Genomic DNA, 22,084 nt, shown 5'->3' with positions numbered 1-22,084 from the left:
AGATTTCACCATGTTGGTCAGACTGGTCTCGAACTCCTGACCTCTAGTGATCCGCCCACCTTTGCCTCCCAAAGTGATGGGATTATAGGCGTGAGCCACTGCTCCTGGCCATATCCAAAATTCTTAAGATGCATCTCCTAAGAATAAAGATTTTTTTTGTACAACCCATCATTATACCTAAGGAGAAGAGAAATCTTTTTTTTTTTTTTTTTAAGACAGAGTGTTGTATTTACTGCCGAGGCTTGAGTGCAGTGGCATGACCTTGGCTCACAGCAACCTGTAATATTAGGTTATCAGTTTCTGATCTTTCAGACTTTTTGTTTGGTTTTGTTTTTGTTTTTTGAGACAAGGTCTCACTTTGTTGCCCAGGCTGGAGTACAGTGGCATGATCTTGGCTCACTGCAACCACTGCCTCCCAGGAGCAATCAATTCTTGTGTGTCAGCCTCCTAAGTAGCTGGGACTACAGGCACGCACTACCATGCTTGGCTGATTTTTGTATTTTTAGTAGATACAGGGTTTTACCATGTTGGCCACTGAGTCTCAAACTTCTAGTGTCAAGTGATCCACCTGCTTTGGCCTCCCAAAGTGCTGGGATTACAGGCATGAGCCACCATGTCTATCCCTAGACGTTTTTTAACCACATATCTTATCAGTTAAAGAAAAATGATGAGCACACAGTCTTACCATATGTAATTATACACTGTATACAGGTAGTACTTACTAGTGCACATTAGTACAAAATTGCTGAGAAAGAATATTGAGAAAGGACTAGATGAAAAAATTAACAAAAGTATTATTTTATTTGCTTACTCTAATGGACCACGACATACACCTACTTTGGAGACTACTGTTCTAGTTTGGTGTTCTTGATATTTACACTGGAGATGATGTGGTTAAAGTCTAAATGCATAAACTGAAGATCGAGGGCTCCTTTTGTTATTATGAATTTATTTTTTTATTTTTATTTTATTTTATTTTTTTTTTGAGACGGAGTTTCGCTCTTGTTACCCAGGCTGGAGTGCAATGGCGCGATCTCGGCTCACCGCAACCTCCGCCTCTTGGGCTCAGGCAATTCTCCTGCCTCAGCCTCCTGAGTAGCTGGGATTACAGGCACGTGCCACCATGCCCAGCTAATTTTTTTGTATTTTTAGTAGAGACGGGGTTTCACCATGTTGACCAGGATGGTCTCGATCTTTCGACCTTGTGATCCACCCGCCTCGGCCTCCCAAAGTGCTGGGATTACAGGCTTGAGCCACCGCGCCCGGCCCTTGTTATTATGAATTTAAATGATGGCTTCAGTGTTTAAATTTGAGCAAGAGTGGTCAATTTGAGTGACGTAGAGTGATGAGTTATTTTCCCCAAGTGTTTAACCTTCTTAGGAAAAAGCATATATTTGAGGAGCTTGGAAAACGTACACATTTTTTTTTTCAAGTAACCACCGATCTAATAGGAAGGTGATTTGTTTCTCAGAACTCTCCCCTGCACTCCCCTGCAAATATCAAGTACTTTTTCTTTCTGATTTTCTAGTATCGCTGCATTCTTAGTCTTTTGGGTTCTGCTAGTTTATTACTAGATGGTGTTTTTATTTTCTCTTGAGGAAATATCTAGGGGAAAGAGCTGTTTGTTTAGGTATGTTCTATGTAATGTGCCAGCTGGTGAAAATATTCCCCATAAAAGCTTTTGTGGATTTTTGTAGATATTCTGAGAACTCTTTGAATAGCCAGAGTGGGGGAAATCAGCATATATGTAATTCAGAATATGCTGTACCAGGGAATTGAGCCAACTCTTATTAGTAAAATTGAATTTTCAATTACAGATGTTGAAAAATTACATGTATTAGTATACGCCACAAATGTAAATAATCAATTTGTTTTCTTTATTTTGGGCAACTTTCTTATTAGGAATAGGAATAGAACAATTTATAATAGTGGGATGAAAATTGAAATTTGAAAAATGTTCTTACCAAATTAAATCTTCAGTGTATAGTTTTTTTGTGTGTGATTACACTAAAAGATTGCCTACTCTATGTATGTGAAACAATTTGTTTAAAAAAAAAATAGTTACATTGTGGAAGATGCCCATAGTCCTAACTACTCAAGAAGCTGAGGCAGGAGAATCACTTGAGCCCAGAAGTTTGTTTGAGGCTGCAGTGAGCCATGATCACACCACTGGACTCTAGCACCTTGGACAGCAGAAAGAGACCGTGTATCTAAAAGAAAAAGAAAAAAAAAACAGTTATATAAGCTTATTAATATAAACGGCCTTATGATTTGTAAGGCATTTTTTATGTGCATTTGTTTTGTTTACTTACAATTGAAAATTGTTAGGATAATTTCCATTTTACAAATAATACATAGTGCAATGAAGGTTAAGTAGTTTGCCCACAGTCACACAGCTTCATAACTGGTGGAGTTGATTGGTAGCTTTGGTGGACTAATTGGCCTCCAAAAATTCGTTTGTAATTTTATTAGATAATTGTTCAAATAGTTGTTCATAATCAAGAAATGCTTGTTAGAAACTTCCAAATAGGCTGGGTACAGTGGTTCATGCTGGTATACCTAGCACTTTTGGAGGCTGAGGTGGGTGGATCACGAGTCCAGGAGTTCAAGACAGACTTGGCCAACATGGTGAAGCCCTGTCTCTACTCAAAATACGAAAATCAGTCAAGCATGGTGCTGCATGCCTGTAGTCCCAGTTACCCCAGAGGCTGAGTCACGAGAATCACTTGAACCCCTGGGAGGTGGAGGTTGCAGTCAGCCGAGATGGGACCACTGCACTTCACTTCATCCTGGGTAAAGGAGTGAGACTGTCTCAAAAAAAAAAAAAAAAACAACCCTCAAAATAATACTGTATTGTCAGATTTATACAAGCTGAAATTACATGGCACTACAAAATGGTCATGAAATTTATTTTGTAGGTTTGACAGTGGTGAGTTTTAGATCCCAATGCATAGGTGTTCCTCAGATGGCTGAAAATAGAGACCTTATGCTGAGGAGAGATGTTGGAGTAAAAGATAAAATTTTATGAAAATAAAATAGCTGAGATGTGGAATTACGAGGTTTGAGGTCAGAACTTAACACACCAAACGTCAGAAGTAACTCACATTCACTCATTTGTTGAAATAATGCTTTCATATGTTAGTCTTCTCATCTAGAGTCCACGTTTTGTTAGCAAATAATATCTTGACTATAAATACTATTGATAGATATGTACTTGTTAATTATTTCAGTCTTTATTACTTATTATGTTTTTCTAAATATTCTTTATTTTCTTAATGTTGACTTTTAGCACGACCACATGATTTCTTCGATGCACAAACACTGGATGCGATAAGACATCGAGCCATATGCTTTAACCTCTCAGCTCATATAGAAAGTTTAGGGAAGGGACACAGTGTCGTTTTTCATAGTACTGTAAGTATTCTTTTATTTTTTCTAATTAAATATAAAGCTTTGCAAAAACATATTTTCACAATTATTTCTAAATCTCTGAAGAAAATACAATTTAACAAATATCACAGAACCTTTTGCTTTATCAATATTGAAAATACTGCTTGTATTATTGGTTATAAAACATACATCAATAATTTTACATGTTTGTGATTAAACTGAATATGTTAGCCTTTACTTTGAGCTACTTAGGAATAATGGGGTGACACATCGTATAGTGCTACTAGGTATTACTGGATTCTGACACTAGGTAAACGAGGTGTCTTTTCTGATCTGGTATGCTTATTTGCAAAATTAGAATATTAGACTCCTTTTAGCTCTAAAAAGTTTCATTCACCTTTCTGTTTACTGCATGGAGCCACCTGTTCTTAGCCCACACACCCATCCAATGTTTGTTAAACAGAAAATAAGATTATATTTGCTATTAGAGCTTCATGAGGGAAAGGATTTTAGTCTCCTTTGTTCACTCATATATCCCAGATGCCTAGAATTTTGCCTGGCACGTGGTAGGCACTCAGTATAATTGTTGAATGACTGTGTTGTCAATGTAGAAGAAGAAAAGTACCAGATTTTGAAAAAGCAGTAAATCCAGTTTATGTTTTTGGTTAATGAGGGGTTATAATAGAGAGTTATTCTTTCTTCCATGCCTCTTTTCATTTTGTTCTTCAGTTATTTTTAAATTGGTGTAGTTTGGTGTAAGTTAATAAACATACATTATAGACCATACTTTTGGTGATTCTAATCTCTGAAAAGTATGTGTTTAATTTTGTCTGTCAGAATACAAAATACAGGCTGGGTGCAGTGTCTGCAATCCCAGCATTTTGAAAGGCTGAGGTGGGTGGATCACCTGAGGCCAGGAGTTTGAGACCAGCCTTGTGAATGTGGGGAAACCCTGCCTCTACTAAAAATACAAAAATTTACCCAGGCATGGTGGCATATGCTTGTAATCCCAGTTACTTGGGAGGCTGAGAAAGGAGAATTGCTTGAGCTTAGGAGGTGGAGGGTGCTGTGAGCTGAGATCGCACCACTGCACTGTAGCCTGGGCAGCAAGAGTGAAACTTCACCTCAAAAAAAAAAAAAAAAAAAAAAGCTGAAAAAACTACAAAAACAAAGTACAGCCGGGCGTGGTAGCCCAGGCTTATAATCCTAGCACTTTGGGAGGCTGAGGCAGGCAGACAGATTGCTTGAACCTAGGAATTCAATACCAGCTTGGACAATATGGCAAAACCCTGTCTCTACAAAAGCATGCAAAAAATGAGCTGAGCCTATTGGTGTGCACCTGTAGTACTGGCTGAGGTGGGAGGATTGGCTGAGCCCAGGAGGTCAAGGCTGCAGTGAGCTGTGATTGTAGCACTGCATTCCAGCCTGGGCTGCAAAGTGAGATCCTGTCTTTAAAACACAGACACACACACACAATTTGGGTTACTTTTAAATATTTCAATTGAAAAATGCATGAGAATTGAAATACAAAAGATCCTTATTGATATCAGTATCTTGTTTGGTTTTAATCTCTATTTCCCTTGTCTCCTATAATAATGAGGTTTTTTTTCATTTTCCTGTTTACTTCTACATGCAGTCATCCCTCCGTATCCACAGGTTCTGCGACCATGATTCCAACCACCCACAGATTGGTAATATTTCCCGGGAGAAGAACCACAATAAAGATAATAGGAATTGAAAAATACAGTGTAACAACTATTCACATAGTATTGACTTACATGGGAGGCTTTGTATAGGTTATATGCAACACCGTGTTACTTTATATAAAGGCCTTGTAGAGCATCCTTGGGTTTCACTATTTAAGGCAGTTGGAGGTGTCCTTACTTACTTTCCAGTTATATAATTACATATATAGCCCTCCTCAGTTTTGTACTTCCTTTTTTTTTTCTTTTTTTTTTTTGAGACAGAGTCTTGCTCTGTTGCCCTGGCACGATCTAGGTTCAGTGCAACCTCTACTCCCTAGGTCAGGTATCCCCAAACTTTTTACACAGGGGGCCAGTTCACTGTCCCTCAGACCGTTGGAGGGCCGCCACATACTGTGCTCCTCTCACTGACCGCCAATGAAAGAGGTGCCCCTTCCTGAAATGCGGCGGGGGGCCGGATGCGGCCTGCGGGCCGTAGTTTGGAGATGCCTGCCCTAGGTTCAAGTGATCCCCCTCCCTCAGACTCCTGAGTAGCTGGATTACAGGTACATGCCACCACACCCAGCTAATTTTTGTATTTTTAGTAGAGATGGGGTTTTGGCATGTTGGCCAGGCTGGTATTGTCCTGACCTCAAGTGATACACCTGCCTCAGCCTCCCAAAGTGCTGGGATTACACGTGTGAGCCACCGTGTCCAGCCCATCTTGAGTTAATTTTTCATGTGGTGAGAGTTCAGTAAGGATCCAGTTTCATTCTTTGGCATATGGTCAGCCAGTTTCTGCAGTGCCATTTATTGAATTGGGGGAGGGAGGGAGAGTGAGTGAGTGTGAGAGTGTGTGTGTGTGTGTGTGTGTGTGTGTGGTGGTGGTGGTGGTGGTGGTTATGGTAAATGGCATTGCATTCTTGATTTGGTTGTCAGCTAGAGTGTAACTGTTATATACAAATGCTACTAATTTTTGTATGTTGATTTTTGTATCCTGAGACTTTGCCAAAGTTGTTAATCAGGGTTATGAGATTTTGGTGAAATTTTCAGGGTTTTCTAGGTGTAGAATCATAGTGTCTGTGAAAAGAAATAATTTGATTTCTTCTTTTCCTATTTGGATGCCTTTTATTGATTTTACCTGATTGATTGCTCTAGCTAGGACTTCTAGTACTAGGTGGAATAGGAATGGTTGGAGGGGACATCCTTGGGTTTTGTTTTTTTTTAACATTTATTTTTAGTATATATATATATATATACACACACACACACACACACACACACACACATATATATACATATATGTATATATGTGTGTGTGTGTATATATATATATATATATATATATATATATATATTTTTTTTTTTTTTTTTTTTTTTTTGAGACGGAGTTTCGCTCTTGTTACCCAGGCTGGAGTGCAATGGCGCGATCTCGGCTCACTGCAACCTCCGCCTCCTGAGTTCAGGCAATTCTCCTGTCTCAGCCTCCTGAGTAGCTGGGATTACAGGCACGTACCACCACGCCCAGCTAATTTTTTGTATTTTTAGTAGAGACGGGGTTTCACCATGTTGACCAGGATGGTCTCGATCTCTTGACCTCGTGATCCACCCGCCTCGGCCTCCCAAAGTGCTGGGATTACAGGCTTGAGCCACCGCGCCCGACTCTATTTTTAATATATTTTTATAGAGAGACACTATCTTGCTATGTTGCCCAGGCTGGTTTTGAACTCTGCCTCAAGCATTCCTCCTGTCCCAGGCTCCCAGAATGCTGAGATTACAGGTGTGAGTCATCATGCCCTCCTGACATCCTTTGTCTTCCTTTCCCTTTCCAAGACAGGGTCTTACTCTGTCACCCAGGCTGGAGTGCAGTGGCACAAACATGGCTCACTGTAGCCTTGATCTCCTGGATTCAAGAGATCCCCTCTCTCCAGTCTTCTGAGTACAGCTGGGACCACGCTGAGTAGTTGAGTAGCCAGGAACTACCACACCTGGCTAATTTTTTTATTTTTATTTTCTGTAGAGGCAGGGTGTCGCCATGTTGCCCAGGCTAACCTTGTCTTGTTTATGGACTAAATGTAAATGGAGGCATGCTTGACATAATTTAAGTTTTTAAATGTGTTATATAAATTAATTTGTGTTTTTAGTTACCACATGACCAGTGTTTGTGCCCTAACTTGAATTTTTCAGGTGATGAATCTAGGGACTGTAAAGGTTGTATTACCTTTTCTAGTGTGATCTAGTGTAGTTGTGTATTGTTGTTACATAGGGTTTATGGACCTTTACCCCAAACCCATTCATTGATTACAGGATGAGAACTCTTGTGGTATTTAGGTTGATATGTGTGATACTTACAGGGAAGATAGATCCTGCTTCAGCCTGGGCATGGGAGCCTGGTTAGGAGCTTACCCTTTGATCCTCCTTGTGCTGCCAATTTATTGGCAGCAAGTATACCAATTAAATGGACACTACTAAATAACTTTATTTTTAAAAAGCAAGATAGAAAATGGAAATAGTTACGTATCAGTACATACTACTCAAGTTTTAAAATATTTAGGGTAGAATTGTGTATTTTGGAAATTAGATAAGGATATAAAGGAGAGAGTAAAGAACAAAATTTGGAGTCAAAGGCAAAAAAGTAGAAAATTAGATGCAAAGAAAAGGAAACTTTTTCTGAGATTGGAAGACATGGAGACATGAATTTGAGGAAAGATGTCCTTATTTTCTTTTAAAGAACATAGGAAATACAGTTATCTAAATAAAGATGGAAGAGTTGGGGAGGAAAATATTACAGGGTTTGCAGACTAGAAAGAGTTAATATGGCTGCTCTGGGTATTTTATGGGGATTCAGCATGATTAGGGCCTTGCACAGCAAGGCTGGTTGAAGTCCTCTTTTGAAATTTGGGAAAACAGTTTTATGGTAAGTCTGTAATTAGATTTTTTTTTTTTTTAAAGAGGTCAGTAAGATGTCACCATGTCCAGAGTGTGGCATTAGAGCTAGTTTGTGCATTCACTTAAATACTGAGCACTTACTGTGAGCCAGGTACTAATGATATAGCAGTGAACAAAACAGATTAAAACCAACCAACCAAACAAAAAATAACATACCCATACTCTAATGGAGGAGACACGATTAAACAAGATAAATTAGTAAAATTGTAAAAACTCACAATGAGGGCATTAACCATTCCATTATTAGTGGAGGATGAGCCTTTATCCAGAGGGAAGAACAAATGAAACATCCTTAGGTGGGAGTATGTCAGGTATATTAGGAAAACCGTGAACAGGCAGAGTAGACAGTGTAGCTGGAGGGAACAAGGGAAGAGGAGAGAGTGGGAGTTAAGTTTGAGAGGGAACTGGGAGAGGCGTGGTTGGACTAAGACCTTGGCTTTTATTCTGTGTGAGATGGGAAGCCATTGAAGGGGACTGAGTAGACATGGTCTGCTTTAGTGATTTTTTTTTTTTTTTTTCCTTGAGACAGAGTGTCACTCTATCACCCAGGGTGTAATGTGGTGGTATGATCGTGGCTCACTGTTGCCTTAAACTCCTGGGCTCAAGCAGTCCTCTCGCCTCAGTCTCCCAAGTAATTTGGTCTATAGGAGTGCACCACCAGGCCTGGCCAATTTTTTGATTTTTAATTTTTTTCTTACTTACTTATTTTTTTGTAGAAACAAAGTCTTGCTGTGTTGCCCAGGCTGGTCTTAAACTCCTGGGCTCGAGTGATCCTCCTGCCTTGGCCTCCCAGAGTGCTGGAGTGAGCCACCATGCCTGGCCTAGTTTTTTAAATAATATTTTCATTTTTATGTTTTTGAGACAGAGTGTCTCTGTCATCCAGGCCTGAATGCAGTGGCATCATAACGGTTCACTGCAACCTCTGCCTCCGAAGTTCAAGCAATTCTTGTGCTATGGCCTCCCTAGTAGCTGGGACTACTACTAAATTAGTGCCCCCGTGCACTGCTAATTTTTGTATTTTTAGTAGAGATGGGATTTTGCCATGTTGGCCAGGCTGGTGTTGAACTCCTGACCTCAAGTGATCTGTTCACCTCGGCCTCCCGAAGTGCTGGGATTACAGGCACGAGCCACTGTGCCTGGCCCTTTTCTTTCTATCTTTTGTTTTTTTCCCCTGAGATGGAGTCTTGCTCTGTCATCTAGGCTGGAGTGCCGTGGTGTGCTCTTAGCTCACTGCGACCTCTGCCTCTTGGGTTCAAGCAATTCTCCTGCCTCTTGGGTTCAAGCAGTTCTCCTGCCTCAGTCTCCAGGCGCCTGCCACCGGACCTGGCTAGTTTTTTTTTTTTTTTTTTTTTTTTAAGTAGAGATGAAGTTTTACCATGTTGACCAAGCTGGTCTCAAATTCCTGACCTCATGATGCACATGCCTCGGCCTCCCAAAGTGCTAGGATTATAGGCATGAGCCACTGCGCCTGTTTCTATTTCTCTCTTAGTAAAGAAACTTGCTGTCAATAATTTTTACTGAGGTATAATTTCTGTGTAATAAACTAACCCATTGAAAGTTATACATTTCTATGAGTTTTTAAAGTTGTAGTCACTGAGGCAAGCACCACGACAATTCAGATAGAATGATCCCAGCACTGTAGTTTCCTGGTGTAGCTTTGTAGTAAATTCCTACCTCCACCTCCTGCCCTAGAAAACCACTGTTGTTTTTTTTCCCTCATGTAGGCTTTAATACGTTCGCTTTGGTTTCTGTGGTGAGAACAAATTGTAGAAAGTCAAGGGTTGAGAATAAAGTGGAATTTGCCTTTTCAGTATTTCAAGTGAGAACGATAGTGGCTTAGACTGGAATGTTTGCAGTGGAGTTCAGGGTTGGATTCTGTTTTATCTTTTAGAGTTACTATAGACAAGACTTATGGATAGATACTGGGTTTTAGAATGGGAGGCAACAGCAATTCCAAGGCTTTTTGGTCTGGGCAGCTGGCCAAATGAATGGAGTTTCCATGGAGGCTCTCAGGCAAGCAGATTGGGGAGGGGGAATATCAAGAGCTCTAATTTGGACACATTTAGAGGCCTATGGAGCATTCAGTGGTTCTGCCGCTTAGGCTGATGGATATGTTTAGAGCTCAGAGGAGAGAGATGTGGCTACAGACAGAAAATACAGGAGTATTTAGTATATTTGTGGTATTTGTAGGTATCAGACTGGATGAGATTACTTAGGAAATAAGTGCAAATAATGAGAAAAGTGTAAGGATTGAAGTGGTTGGGCCTCACCAAATAATTAATGATTTAAAGGGCCATAGATTTGATAAAATGGTGGTTTAGTAATGAGCTATTATCTCTACAAATAAGAGAATAGTGGTTATGATAAACTTGTGATGTAAAAGGGAGGCACTAACTTGCATATGCTTTCATTAGAGCAGCTCCTTTTGATGTAATCCTTAGCTTCACCATGGGAAGAATAGAGATGGTTCCAAAAAGAAGGCAAATGAAGAAACCAAAAATAGTGGTGGTAATATTAGAAGTCTGGAAGGAAAATAAAAAATATGCTCAGGATCAAAATAGTCCATGAAAATGAACAGGTTTTTTTAGCTATAGAAAACATCTGAGAGGAGATAAGAACATTGACACTTACACATGTTGTGAGTTTAACAACCTAAGAATGAGTGGTGCGCACCCTTAGGTCGCAGTGAGGAGGCTGAGGTACTGAGGGAAAGGTGGAATGTAATCTGAAGAATGATTTTTTTTTTCCTGGGGAAGGAAAGTGGAAGGAAGAGACATCCATAATGAGATAAGGTCTTCGTTGGACACCATAGAAAGGAAAGGAGCTAGGTGAGCAAATTCTCCAAAGTTCTGAAACTGGGAAGGTTTTGATGGAGGCAGTACATGTTAAACAGAAGCAATTCTGTTAGTAGTAAAAAAAAAAATCCAGTACTAACTACAAATTTAAGTTACTTTGTTACCAAATTAACCTTTGTAGAAAATAGCAATACAAATAATGAAACAGTTGATTAAAAAAAGGATATGAGGTACTATTTGGTTTGCCTAATTTGCCTTATTTTGTTAATTGAAATATTTTCTTTCGAGCCTTCTCCAGAAGAGGTCAGCAAAATCCTAGTCACCAGTCAGTTGGCTTGCTGTACTTGGTTGGCTTGCATTGTTTTTATTTATTATATAATTATAAAGGTATTTTGTTGTAGCATCTCCAGGCCTGTGTTTGGACTTTTTATTTAATTTTGCTGCCAATTCTAGAATCAGGGTATTTGATGACAGGCTTTTTTTTTTTTTTTTTTTTTTTTTTTTTTTTTTTTTTTAAACGCATATTTTAAAAAATAAGAAACAGAAACAGGGATTCACCATGTTGTCCAGGCTGGCCTGGAACTCCGGGGCTCAAGCAGTCCTCCTGCCTCAGCCTCCCAAAGTGCTGGGATTATAGGCGTGAGCTGCTGCACCTGGCCTTACTACAGGTGTTTATATAGTGGAGACAGTGTTTTATTTTTGCTTAAAGTTCTGCTTTTACTCAGTCCTAATATGTTTTCAGGATGACATTGTAACATTATTTTGTTTGGGTGGCTGGAACTTGACTTAAAAAAATTGAGATTAAGATGATTAAAACACTAAAGTGCTAGTTTTCTTTATATGGAAATTTTAATAGTTAAACATTATTATTTTCTGATTTTATTTTAAGCATTACCTTAATTTTCACAATCTGGTAATGAATGGAAAGTATATTGCTTTTCTCTTTCTTCTCTGGTTTTTTTTTTTTTTTTTTTTTTTTTTTTTTTTGGACATAGTTTCACTTTATTGCCAGGCTGGAGTGCAGTGGCGCAATCTTGGCTTACTGCAGTCTCCACCTCCTGGGTTCAAGCGATTCTCCTGCCTCAGCCTCTTGGGTGGCTGAGACTAAAGGTGCACACCACCATGCCCAGATAATTTTTTGTATATTTAGTAGAGGTGGGGTTTCACCGTGTTAGCCAGGATGGTCTCTATCTGTTGACCTTGTGATCCACCCACCTCGGCCTCCCAAAGTGCTGGGATTACAGGCGTGAGTCATGGTGCCCGGCCTGCTTTTCTTACACTCCTTTAGGTCTTTCTGTTCAGATTGATGTATCATATAACTTGCATAGATTCCTTAAGCTTAAACCTAAAAACTGATTGAGCTACGTTTCATTTAAAATAAAACCAACTAAAAACAGTAAAAAACTCCAGGACATAATAAGTGCCTTAAGTTGTAAATTAGAGACTTTTCCTTCTTGGTAGTATTTTTTCTTTACTGTTTATTTATTTAAAGATATTTCAAAGACTTTCTTCTTCCTCTTCCGGGGACGTTGTCTGCAGGCACTCAGAATGGTCCAGCGTTTGACATACCGTTGTAGGCTTTCCTACGATACAGCCTCTGACAAAACTAGAATTGTTTACCTTTTTACCCAGAAGATTGGGAAAGCACAAAAATCTGCATGTGTCGTGTGCCCATGCAGACATCGAGGGGTTCGCGATGTAAGACCTAAAGTTCTTATGAGATTGTCCAAAACAGAAACGTGGGCTTTGGTGGTTTCACGTGTGGTAAATGTGTTCGTGACAGGATCAAGCATGCTCTCCTTATTGAGGAGCAGAAAATGGTTGTGAAAGTGTTGAAGACAAGCACAGAGTCAGAAAGCTAAATTTTAAAAATGAAACTTTTTTGAGTAATAAAAATGTAAAGACTTAAAATAATTACATCTGCTATGAATGCTTTTGATTGGTTAAGGTAAGCCATGTACTTAGATAGTAAAACAAATGGCATTTTTATTCCCTTAATAATGATTAAAAAATAATAATGGTAACATGGCTTTAGACCAAGGTGGGACAGGTTGCTTGAGCTTAGGAGTTTGATACCAGCCTGGGAAACATGGCGAAACCCCCTCTGTACAAAAAATAAACATAGCTAGGCATAGTGGCTGCACTTGTGGTTCTGGCTACTCAGGAGGCTGAGGTGGGAAGAACACTTGAGCCTAGGAGGCAGAGGTTGCAGTGAGCCGAGATTATGTCACTGCACTCCCTGGGTGACAGAGTGAGACCTTGGCTTGAGAAAAGTTTGTTGAAAAACTGATGTGCTTAAAAACTAAAAGAATAAAGAAAAGTAGAAGAAGTTGTGTGCCATGATTTCATTGCGAAAGCAAACCTATTTTTTGTTTTTCCTTCTATTTTTTTGAGGTTAGCATAGAGTAGTACATATTTTAATTGTTCAGATTCGTGGATTTTTTACTTAAATATACATCTTTTTGCGTATAAATTTTTCTGTTTTTTGATAGTCATAATCATATGGTATGACTTTATACCTTTTACTTTGATATTCGTACCATTGCTACTTTTTTTGTTTTTGTTTTTTTGAGATGGAGTCTCGCTCACTTTGTTGCCCAGGCTTGAGTGCAGGGTCAGGATCTCTGCTTGTTGCGATCTCCGCCTCCCAGGTTCAAGCAATTCTCCTGTCTCATCCTCCCAAGTAGCTGGGATCACTGGCATGCACCAACCAGGCCTGGCTGATTTTTGTATTTTTAGTAGAGATGAGGTTTCCCTATGTTGGCCAGGCTGGTCACAAGCTTCTCACCCCAGGAGTTCTACCCACCTCAACCTCCCAAAGTATAGGCATAAGCCACTATGCCCGGCCTATTACTTGTTTTTACTAGTGTTTGTGTAAACCCAATGTTAAATGACTGCATAGTATTTCATTGTAATTATTTGCTTGCATTCTGCATTTATTAGAAATGTTTGTGTTAGTACGTGGAGGTGGAAACTGAATTGTCTACCATGTTCTACATTCCACACCCTGTGAGGCAATATGGTGTAATACATGCTAATGCAGAGTAAGCACTCAGCATTTTGGAGACGTAGACTAAGAGACCCTTCACTCATTATTAGAGTTGTCGGGGAGGGGAGGATCAGTGCGGAAAAGGTGATAATGCGTGTGTCCTAAAAAGGAGATGTATCATTGTGTATGCACATGGCAGACACTGCGTATGCCAGGCAGGAAAGTGATGAGGTGGTGGGAGTAAAAATTTGATGTAAATTTTATTTGACTTAACTGAGACCTGTAGTTGCTTAGGTTAATTGCCTGAGTTAAAATGAGTATTCAAAAAATGAAGTGTATATAACTTAAACATTTATTCTGAATATGTAAATGAATGTTCAGTAATTTGTTATAGAGAGCCAAAGTCACACTTTGGAGTATAGATAATTGGGGTTTCTGGTCATAGTTCTTGAATAAACCAAACTTAAATGTAGACATAATCTAATGATTTGCAGTTATTTATTTAAAGCGGAGCCAGAACTTGTAGACAGTTGAAAAGCCATTAGAGATATCATAGTGAGACATGTTACAGTTTTTGTTCTTGATTTTTACTGTAATTCTGCAGTATATCACTTTTTAAATAAGTGACCTTTTCCTTTTCCTTTCTTTCTTTCTTTTGTTTTTTTTGGATGGTGGTGTGGGGCCTCACTGTCCCTCAGCCTGGAGTGCAGTGACACGGTCTCGGCTCCTGGGTGCGGGTAATCCTGTCAACCTCAGCCTCCCAAGTAGCTGGTATTACAGGCAAACACTACCATAGCTGGCTAATTTTTTGTATTGAAACAGGGTTTCCCTATGTTGCCCAGGCTGGTGTAGAACTCCTGCACTCACGTGATCCACCCACCTTGGCCTCCCATACTTTGGGATTGCAGGCGTGAGCCACTGAGGAAGTGACCTTCAGTAAGCCTTCCAAAAGCTGCGAGCTAGAGTTTTCTTATAATAAGTCTTTAGTTTTAGTAGAGTGGGATTTGTTTTATTTTACTTTTGTGTGTACAGTACTCTGATAGTATCTGAATATGATAATTGTTCTTCTGTGAAATATTAATGCTGCTGGTGCACAGAGAGCCCAGAGAGTTAGTTGTTCCATTAAGTTACAGATCAGGACACTATTTCTTTTATATGTTCCAAGTAGTTTGGGAAACCGTTCTCAATATGAGGCTAAGGGAGTTCAAGGCAGAAAAGCATGAAATAATGGAGGCCTAGAGAGGCCAGATCCTGAAGAGTTTTCTGTACCATGCTTAGAGTGACCCTTTCATAAGTCCTCAGGGGAACTGTTGAAGAATTTATCAGGGAATTGATACTACTGAATTTGAATTTGTACTTTGGAAAAGCCTTCTGGGTATTGAGTGGAAAGTAGCCTTGATGACTTGAGGAGGTCCAGAAGAATGGAGACCTGAACTTGGCTTATGGCAACTTGGGTGGAGATAATAAGTATTAATAAGTACAGTTCTTAGATTTCAGTGTTGGGATATTTGCTTTCCCCTTTTTAGGCCTGAAGTGCTTAACAGTGTTCCCTGTAATACAGACATCCTTCAGCACAGAGCTTCTACTGAATCTAGGTTTATTTTTTTAGAATAGATTTCCAAACAGTTAATTAATTCATTTTATACTAAACACTGCTATAGGTGGTATGACCCAAAAATTCGTTGAATAAGAAGATACCTATGTCATGGACTTTTCAGCCTTGTGGGAAAGACAGAGAGGTTTGAGTGCCACAAAACAGGGAAGAACTACAAAGCAGGGTGTAGTGGAGGTGTACTATCTTTTCCAGGGTATGAACACTTAAGTTCTTGATTAAAAGTGGCTTTTTTATTTTACAATTTTTTTGTTTTTTTAAACGTGAGAGATGTGGTTTCACCATGTTGGCCAGGTTGGTGACCTCAGGTGATTCACCTGCCTCCGCCTCCCAAAGTGCTGCTGGGATTACAGGCATGAACCACTGTGCCTGGCCTTTTTTTTTTTTTTTTTTTTTTAGGATGAAGTCTTACTCTCTTGCCCAGGCTGGAGTTCAGTGGCTCTATCTCGGCTCACTGCAACCTCCGTTTTCCGAGTTCAAGTGATTCCCCTGCCTCAGTCTCCAGAGTAGCTGGGGTTACAGGAGCCTACAACTACGCCCAGCTAATTTTTGTATTTTTAGTAGAGATGGGGTTTTACCACATTGGCCAGGCTGGTCTCGAACTCCTGACCTTGTGATTCACTCACATTGGCCTCCCAAAGTGTTGGAATTACAGGCGTGAGCCACTGCGCCCAGCCCCAGAAGTGTTTTTTTAACAATGCATGAAAATGATATTTTGCAAATTGTTTTATGTTTTTTTTTTTTTCATTTCATTATCAGGTAATAGCTAAGAGAAAAGAAGATTCTGGGAAGATAAAACTTTTGCTTCATTGGATGCCTGAAGACATGTAAGTATTTGAAATACTATGTGTAACATTTAATAAGTTTATGTTTTATTTTTGTTAAAATCCCAAACACAAAAATTGTTTGTTATTAAATTCAAAAAAAAGAAATTACATTGTACAACATTTTGAGGTTGTCAGGATTAAAGAGATAATCTGAAAGGTCTTAGACTATCTGGCTTACCTTACAGGCTTTGAAACTTAAGGTTTTTTTTTAAGCTGGGGGCTGTGGCTCCCACCTGTAATCCCAGCACTTTGGGAGGCCAAGGCGGGCGGATCACTTGAGGTCAGCAGCAGTTCAAGACCAGCCTGGCCAACATGGTGTAACCCCATCTCTACTAAAAATGCAAAAATTAGCTGGGTGTGGTGGTGTACACCTGTAATCCCAGCTACTCAGGAGACTGAGGCACAGGAAGAAGTAGTTGTAGAAATTTTTAATCATTTTTAGGATTTTTAGGGACCTCCAAGCAGTATACAAGCAGCCATAACTGTGCCTTTGTTTGAATCATTTATTTAAAAAATTTGTAAATGTTCTCTAGCACACAATGAATGATATTTTATAGAAAAAGCAATTGATCAAAAGAAAAAACATTCTTCCGATTGTGGTTTTGCTGTATATTAAAAAAAAAAAATAGCAATTGACCAGTTTTCTAGCAGTGATTACCTTTTTTTTTTTTTTTTTGAGTTTTAGTGCCTATTTATAGCACTTCTGACCCAGATGTTTCTCAGTTCAGATATTTCATGTATAATTTTCTTTTTATCTTTTTAATTAAAATTTTCATTTTATAAAAGGAAATGAGGGTATATTGTAGAAGTTTTGGACAAAATTTATAAGTATCAAGAATTGAATAAATGTAATTGAAAGAGGTTTTATTATGTATACCTAATTCACATATGTAGCCAATAGCTGGGCTCAGTGGTTTATGATGGCAATACCAGTGTTTTGTGAGGCTGAGGCAGGAGGATTGCTTTTAGGCCAGGAGTTTGAGATCAGCCTGGGCAGCATAGTGAGACCTTGTCTCTATAGGAAAAAAAACAAAAAACAAAAAAAATTAGCTGGTTGTAATGTTGTCGCCTGTAGTCCCAGATACTCATAAGGCTGAGGTGGGAAGATTGATTGAGCCCAGGAGGTTGAAGCTTCAGTGAGTCATGATTGAACCACTGCATTCAAGATTGGGTGACAGGGCGAGACCCTGTTCCAAAAAATCAAATTCAGATGTGTGTATTCCTAATGCATTTGAATTTTCTTGTAGAGTTGAATTTCTTTGAATTTAGTGTTGTGGCCACATGCATTTTTTTTTTAATGGAGTTTAATTTTCCAGGGTTCTTATTTATTTATTTATTTATTTATTTATTTATTTATTTATTTATTTATTTATTTTTGAGACAGTCTTGCTCTGCTGCCCATGCTGGAGTGCAGTGGTGCGCTCTTGGCTCACTGTAACCTCTGCTTCCTGGGTTCAAGTGATGCCTCTGCCTCCGGAGTAGCTGGAATTACAGCTGTGTGCCACCATGCCCAGCTAATTTTTGTATTTTTAGTAGAGACGGGTTTTTACCAAGTTGGCCAGTCTGGGCTTGAATTCTTGGGCTCATGTGATCTTCCCCACCTTGGCCTCCCAAAGTGCTGGAATTACAGGCATGAGCCAACATGCCGGGCCCTTTTATTTCTCTCTCAGTAAAAAAAACTTGCTCTCAGATTTCCAACAAATCAAACTCAAGTATGAATTTCACTCATTGAGTAAAAAGCTAGCCAGAGTGCTCTGATAAGTTTCTAAGTTTTATAAGATGTTGCTGCTGAAAATGTTTAATTTATTCCTGAATTCATGTTTAACATTTTAACACTGTCATTTCTTATCTGGGACTCCACGTCCTGCTACTAAGGTTAATAGCTGAGCTTCCCTGGCTTCTGGGAAACTTGTTCACTTAATATGGACTGATCAGAGTAGCAGAAAATACCAGAATGTGAAGGCACAGGAAGTGTAAATCTAAAATTAATGTTATCTTATTATTGACTTGTTTTTTAATTCATAGTCTGCCTGATGTGTGGGTGAATGAAAGTGAACGACATCAGTTAAAAACTAAAGTAGTTCATTTATCAAAGCTACCCAAAGATACTGCCTTGCTTTTGGACCCAAACATATACAGGTAATTTAATTCTTGCCTTTATGTTTTACTTTTTGAATTGTAATTTTCTATCCCCCAAATTTGGATAAATTAGGACTTAGTTTTCAGTACTGAATTTTAATACCAAGCATATCTTACTACTTCCTGGCATTTTTTTCTTTGGTGTGTAGACTCATAAAAAGTTTAAAAATTGTACAGTCCAGGGAAACAATATTTTGCTAACATTTATATGCTTGTTTAATCCCAGATTTATCTTAAGTATGTTAGATTATAATATACATAGTAATTTGAAGATAAATGCCCTTTTAATAAGGTAATTCCTTTTATAATAACAGACTTTTGTGGACCTAATAATATGTTGCAGGAGTCTGAAATGCCAAAACTGTTTTAATTTTTTTTTTAAATTACACTTTCTCCAAACTTTCTAAAAGAACAAGTCAAATATTTTTTTTGTTTTCTTAATACATAGCTTAGAGTGTTCACATTTCTAGTACTTTTATGATTTGAGTTTTTTTAGTGTACTATGCTTATAAAGGTATGGAGGGGAAGGAGAAGAGACCAGAATTTTTGTCTATGTGCTAAGTCACTTTGCTAGGTGCTTTGCATATACTTTATCCTCACGGCTGCTCTGTAAAGTAGGTTTTACTATCTCTGCTTTACAGATTGGAAAACTGAGGCAAGAGGTTAAATAGTTAATCTGCCTAAGGTTCTACAGAATGTGATTGAACTCCATAGTGCCTCTATCCAAATGAGGTACATTAGAGTGATTTTAAAAAGTGGTGGAAATGCTTAAAACCAGCTTTTAAAAGGCACTCTTACCAAAAGGACTTTATATATCTCTTTGAATGAAACTTTGTATATTTTAGCTATTGTAAAGATAGCTAATTTTATAGTAATACTTTGGAGGATGTATTCATTCTACGATACACCTTTTTGGAGTGTTACTCACCTGGAGATTCCTGTAATTTGAGACATTATTCTGTGAGTGAAATTCTAACATAGTGGACATTTCCATGTGGAAACATAGTTTTCCTCACCACAAAAAAGGTGTTTTTGGGTGGGCGCAGTGGCTCATGCCTGTAATCACAGCATTTGGGACACGGAGGCAGGCAGATTGCTGAAGTCTAGGAGTTCAAGACCAGCCTGGGCAACATAATGAGACCCTATCTTTACAAAAAAAAAAAATACAAAAACTAGCCAGGCATGGTGGCACATGCCTGTGGTCCCAGCTACTCAGGAGGCTGAGGTGGGAGGATTGCTTGAGCCTGGGAGTTTGAGGCTGCAGTGAGCAAAGATCATGCCACTGCACTCCAGCCTGGCTGATAGAGTGAGACCCTGTCCCCCCAAAATTTTTTTCTTCTCGAACTTCTTTTGATGAAAGTGCTAATTAATACAGTAAAACTTACTCTTTGTGGAATGAACTAGATCATCAAGGAGAAGAAGATTAAGAGTAGTCTACTACTAAAAATTTGGGAAGATTACAAGTTACCTCTCAGAGAGTTGTCAAAGGAGCATGAATCTTAAATTAAGATTAGTCTGTGTTTCTGCCCTGCATCCTACTTCCTTCTTTCAAAGAGTCTTGTGTTCTCACCAAACCAGCTTATCTTTTTCTGCTTTTGTGCTATGTAGGAAGCAATTGAGATATTTTAGTGAAAGTGACTTGAAAAACATTAAGCTTAGAATGGATATTCTGAAGTTCGTAGGAACAGTGTTGCCTATTCTCAAATATGTGTATGATTCCACAATTCTTACTGATTCTGTTGTTGGAAATGAGGATGTTACTAGGCTATATTGGGTGCTTCTGTGGATTTAATTTTCCTTACCTGTATCAAAAAAGCCATCTTGGCTGAGTGAGGTGGCTCACACTTGTAGTTTCAGCACTTTGGGAGGCCGAGGTGGGTGTATCACTTTTGGCCAGGAGTTCGAGACTAGCCTGGCTAACATAATGAAATCCTGTTTCTATTAAAAATGCAAAAATCAGTTGAATATAGTGGCACACACCTGTAACCTCAGCTACTTGGGTGGCTGAGGCACGAGAATCACTTGTACCCAGGAGACGGAGGTTGCGGTGAGCCAAGAACACATCCTGCATTCCATCTGGGGCTACAGAGCAAGACTGTGTCCCCCCCCCCCCCCCCAAAAAGAAAGGAAGCCACCATAAAACTTAATTTTGACTCTACAAGCTTTCACTATTCTGAAAATCAGAATTGAGTGTACTGTAAAGTGGTATAGAGTCATGGAAGCCCCTACATTTGCCCTGGTGTAGCAGTCTTTTCTTAAATTTCTGGATTTCCATTGGGAAAACTTGTGAAATTAATTAAAATAGGAAAATTATTCTTTCTTGTTTTTTAGGAGAAATAATTTCCTTCTTGTGCACATGTCAAAATGAAAGCATGGCAAACCTTCTGAAAAATATATTTTTTCAAAATGAGACTAAATACACAGTTGGCCCTCTGTAACCGTGGCTTCCACATCCATGGATTCAATCAACTGTGTATCAAAACTATTTGGGGGTAAAAGATAACAATACAACAATTAAAAAAAATACAAATAAAAGACCAGTGTAGTATAACACTGATGTACGTAGCATTTATATTATATTAAGTATAAGTATGCAGAAGGATGTATTTAGGTTATTTGCAAATACTGCTATTTCCTTGGATTTTGGAATCTGCAGGGGATTCTGTTCTGGGGACCCCCACACTCCCACCATGCATGCCGAGGGACAACTGTATTTATTTGGGATTTAAGCTTCAGGGTTTGTTGTTGTTTTTGAGAACACATCTGTCTGTGTTCCCAGGCTTGTCTTGAACTCCTGGGCTCAAGCAATCTTTCTGCTTTGGCTTCCCAAACTGCTGGGAGGATTACAGGCATGTAATCCTTGGGACCCAGCCAAGCGTCAGTTTTAAAGTACTAGTTGCCTAAAATATATGTATTACATATGGAATTCTTTCTTAAAAACGCACAAGCAGGCTAAATTTAAAACTTTTATTAAGCAACTATTATGTAACTAAGTATGGATCCATATGTATAAATGTTTTGGAAATAAATTTTCATTATAATCTATGATTAGTCACATTGCCTATATCTTATAAATATTTTTAATGTCTCTTGAAGCAGTGTTTTTTATTTAGTTGAATAAAAGAGTTTCTTTTTCTCTTTTTCTAGAACAATGCCGCAGAAGAGGTTGAAGAGGTAAAAAATAAATAAATACATAAAAAGCAAACAAGCGGGGACACCTGCAGTCTTAGTCACTGACAATGGGTTTAGGAAAAGTTGCACATTAGAGTCAACCCCTTCCTTTTTTTTTTTTTTTTTTTTTTTTAATCCAGTATTTAGGATAATATTTATGCTTAGTGTAAACATTCTGTGAATGAAGTAGACTCTTCGGTGGAATATATTAATATATTACTGTATATCCACATTTTCATGGAATGGTACTGTGGGAGACTGAGCAAACACTCTTTTGGCAACTTAGTAGAACAGCTTCTTAAAGGCTTTGCATGCTTGCTGCTTTAAGCTGCTTTTCTTTTTTTTTTTTTTTTTTTTTCCCTTTAGTGATTTCAGTAGTTTATATTGGAAAGAAAAACAATTACAACCTGTGCCCTTACAAATACCAAAAGCACTGTAAGGATATTTGTCTTGACAGTGTTCATTGATTTGAAGACATATTAGGAAATATTTAGACAATGAAAATTATCAAGAGATAATTTACTTTTCAA

General features: G+C 38.6%; 1 protein-coding gene across 2 annotated transcripts in view; it reads left to right on the top strand.

Moving 5' to 3' along the window:
• Positions 1-22,084, top strand: part of AEBP2 (AE binding protein 2) — a 79,910-nt gene that overhangs the window by 55,427 nt on the left and 2,399 nt on the right. The window contains exons 5-8 of one of the 2 annotated variants that reach the window (XM_039461747.2): positions 3,290-3,414; positions 16,177-16,244; positions 18,270-18,383; positions 21,531-21,557. In XM_039461747.2, coding sequence (XP_039317681.1) covers positions 3,290-3,414; positions 16,177-16,244; positions 18,270-18,383; positions 21,531-21,557 — 334 coding nt within the window. The remainder of the gene's footprint in view (positions 1-3,289; positions 3,415-16,176; positions 16,245-18,269; positions 18,384-21,530; positions 21,558-22,084) is intronic. The other variant, XM_039461748.2, reaches the window with a different exon arrangement.

The sequence above is a fragment of the Saimiri boliviensis genome, chromosome 7 (assembly GCF_048565385.1).
Source record: "Saimiri boliviensis isolate mSaiBol1 chromosome 7, mSaiBol1.pri, whole genome shotgun sequence".
In the NCBI taxonomy this organism is placed as follows: Eukaryota; Metazoa; Chordata; class Mammalia; order Primates; family Cebidae; genus Saimiri; species Saimiri boliviensis.
Note: the sequence above shows the minus strand (reverse complement) of the source record. Positions and strands in the feature narration are given on the sequence as shown.